This window comes from Pocillopora damicornis, chromosome 5, assembly GCF_964200805.1.
Source record: "Pocillopora damicornis chromosome 5, jaPocDami1.2, whole genome shotgun sequence".
Classification (NCBI taxonomy): domain Eukaryota; kingdom Metazoa; phylum Cnidaria; class Anthozoa; order Scleractinia; family Pocilloporidae; genus Pocillopora; species Pocillopora damicornis.
Window position 1 is genome coordinate 15720723 of NC_142674.1, and position 3668 is coordinate 15724390.

At 36.6% G+C, this 3668-nt stretch overlaps 1 protein-coding gene across 1 annotated transcript; it reads right to left on the bottom strand.

Annotated features, from left to right (window-relative positions):
• Nucleotides 1-1403: 1403 nt before the first annotated feature.
• On the bottom strand, nt 1404-2719 carry LOC149045606 (histamine H2 receptor-like). Its single transcript, XM_089207883.1, has one exon. The coding sequence runs from the start codon at nt 2582-2584 to the stop codon at nt 1517-1519; it is 1068 nt and encodes a 355-aa protein (XP_089064009.1). The 5' UTR covers nt 2585-2719; the 3' UTR covers nt 1404-1516.
• Nucleotides 2720-3668: the final 949 nt, after the last annotated feature.

The following is a 3668-nucleotide window of genomic DNA, read 5'->3' on the forward strand; positions in this document are numbered from 1 at the left end:
TCTTTAAATTATGCATTTATGCTGAAAGTATCAGTCTACTACAAACTACAAATTCCTTGATTGTGATTGTTTTCAAAAACTCACTTTATCTATTAATTTACTTGCCAAGTTGTTATCGGATAGTTTGTTATGGGACAGTTCAATAAGCCAATTACATCTAAAGTTGTAGTTTAAATCAACCAATCACATCCTCGGTTTCAGTCACCATAGAGACACAAACAACCTTTTCAGTTTAGATGCAAATTTTCCCTTTTTTTCATAACTTGGTTAATCATCTTTCCTTGCAAATTGTAATTTTTGTGATTAATTGGTAATAAGACTTCGGGGAGTCCAATTCGGTCTGTAATCATACTCTTGATAATAAAGTATGGATCCAGACCGAATTGGACTTCACTTAGTCCTATTACCATTACTAATTAAGATAAATAAGTAAATAACTTAGCTAATCACATCCTTTTTTTCTGATATCAAGCTCTGTAGGTGATTTAATCCCATTTTAATCCCATCCGATCTCACAATTTACGAAAACTTCATTATTCTTGTGAAAAATGATAGCCGTCTTATTGAAACTTGATGACAAGTATAAGCCGGCAAAGAAAACAGTGCAAAAGCAATTATCTGTCACATCGATGTCAGCAGCAACAGGATTATGACACCTTACAGTCCCCATACATTTTCTTAGACTAAAAGTCTAAGAAAATGTAGGGGACTCTCCGGGATACTTACAGTACAGACGATTTCCGTCCCCTCATGATTCAAATTGATAAAAAGCGGTCATCTAGCTCATCTACAAATCCTTTAGCTGTTAACCCTTTGAACTCTAAGATTGACTTACATCTAATTTCTCCTTACAGTATCACCCCTGAATAAAACAAAAAGGTCACGAGAATAAAGGAAATGATTATCAACTTAAGAACCCTTGATTGTTTAACAAATTCTCCTCGTCAAACCCATTGGAAATAAATCGAGAACAGTATGGAGGAAATGCATGTTAACTTTATGATATTTACAAAATATGGTAACGTTGAATTGCACAATCTGATTGAAATTGCAATCACAATGTCTAACGTGTTTATATTTACTTCTTTGACAAAAACGGAATCCAGCGAACCTATACAAAACGTGAAGCGAATCAAGGCAAAGCGATAGAAACGATCAAAGCGAAACAAAGTGGTAAAGAACGGCGTTGACATAATCACGCACAAAAAAGCGTGAACTCAAATTAAACGAACGCAAACTAAACCTAAACTGACGCAGAACTAAATCTAAAGTAATGGAGATAATCAAACAAACCCAAATTAACAAAATGCAATATGAAACCCTACACATGAAACGTACAAAGAACCACATTTAATAATAAATGATCCTTAACGTAATCTGATTAATTCAAATTTTTTCCTTATTTCCTTTCCTTTTTTTTATTTGATTTAGGGGTTGGAGAGTTTAAAGAACTTCCTATTAAAAACTACCTTCACAGAACCTTTGTGGAAGTTTCTTTCTCCCACACTAGTTAAATTCAAGTTTGTGAGTTAATCTCAGGGAGGGGAATGATCTGAACCTGTCTGTGTGTCTGAGGTCGTTGGCGACATAATATCTTTAGAGCTCGCCTAAAACCTGGCATTCTCATAGTATACAATATCGGATTTAAGAAAGAGTTTGCGTAAAGCAAGAAGATTGAAACACAGTACAAACGGAAAAGCGCTATTTCAGACAATGAAATTAAAATGTTAGTGGGAAGAAAAAAAGTTATAATATAAGGCAGCCACAATAGTAGAGAGAGAGATGTCACGGTGAACACCGTCAAAGTTAGTTTCCTTTCCCTATTTGCCGCGCCGTGGTGTAGAGGCTGATTTCCAAAACGAAACTTGAAAACAATAAAGACGTAAGAAACACAAATGACCAAAAGACAAATTGACATGAATGAACTCCAAGTGTAGAAATAATAGTCCCATTCACGTATATAGTAAGTCATCATTAGTAACGCACATGAAAAGAATAATGCTGTCAACCAGATGGCGATTATAAGAACCCAGTAGACTGACTTTTTGATCGTACGATGTCTGAAGGGCCAAAACGTTGCATTCAAGCGTTCTAGAGAAATAACGGTCATATTTGTTAATGAACAAACGAGAAACCAGAAGAATAATACCGCTAGTATCTTATGCCAATGCTTTGAATTGTACCTCCAGAAGTTGCACATCCGCCCAACCTCATAGAAGAGGTTGACTGGAGAAATTCCCCCGGATAACATGTCTGCAACTGCCAAGTTTATCACCAAGTACGTTGATAGTTTACGAAGATTACGGTCTCTACAAAATGCAATCACTGTCAAAGAATTCAGAGCTATTATGGTGACAGATTCAGTCAGGCCCACAACCATCCAGGTTATACACTCCGGTGAAGAAGCCATCCGAGAAGTGTTTTCCTGTTCCAAGTAATTGAGAAATATTAAGGTATTTCCGACAATGATTTGACAACAGAGTACTGCGAAAGAGACTAGACTGACGTAACCTCTACACTCTATTTTGGTATCCCTTGAGGCAACAAAGTTTACCCATGGTCTTACATCCCTCCTTCGGTACATTTTCGTAAATGTTAGCTACGTCTTTTTAAAATACCCCTCTCAGATATGAAGACGACCTTTGTTTCCTTACAGATCGTGCAGGGCAACTAGTTCCTGTAGCTGCTAAGGAAAGCCATCTAACTCCTTTATACTGTTTCAAAGAGATTTTGAACACTTTTTACGAATCACGAATCAGTGAATATTGAGCTCGTAACTTTCCGTTTGCAAAGGCTCATTATTGCAACAGAAAACTAACATTCTGACCCCAAAGTTCGCCTATTCCTCACTCAAACTGAAATAATTATTCTTCAGTAAAAAAAATGTAGTTGATAGGTCTTAATTCTATTTTATATTATTTTATTTCGTTTTTAAATTCCCTCTCGGAAAACGCCTTTCCATGCTTTTGTCGTGTCGCACGGAATTGACCGCTTATTACAGAAATAGAACTTTTTCGAATTCACAGGTTACTTTAAACTCTTTCTCAGAGAGATGCCAGACATGCCATATAGCCTGTTACCCTTCGACGACGCACTGCAATATATATCAGACAAACAAGATATGAGTGAACCAATCAGATATGTCTTGGATCATTTAGATGAATGACAGCTCATTTGGTACGGTTCCCAGAGAAAGACTTATGTGAATTGAAATTTTCGCCCATTGCTCACGTTTTTTTGTAATGTTGCAACGCTTTTCTCATCTTTAGCCTTATCGCCGACGCAATTTACGACTTTTTTCTTGGATGGTGGATCCTATGTTTTTCGTTCGTTAATAAAGTCGACTTTACTTGCCGGTAAAGACCTATTGTCACTTGTAGATTCAGAATTTCTCTTCTCTTGTTCAACTCGACGTCTCACGAGAGAGCGCAGCGAGCTTAGCGCGAACTCGTGAGACATCGAGCTGAAAATTATGGGCTCCTCCAAGTCTCGGTCGTCGTTATTTTCATATTTGAACGTTCTAAGTACTGGTGCGTTTAATTTTTCCCTTCTTTTCTTTTCTCCTTTCTAATTTTTTTTTGGAACTAAACTAGCATTTAAACTAGTCTTCTGTCATTTTCCCGTCTCTTTTTCAGCAATTGAGAGGTAATCAAAAAACTAAAATAGAA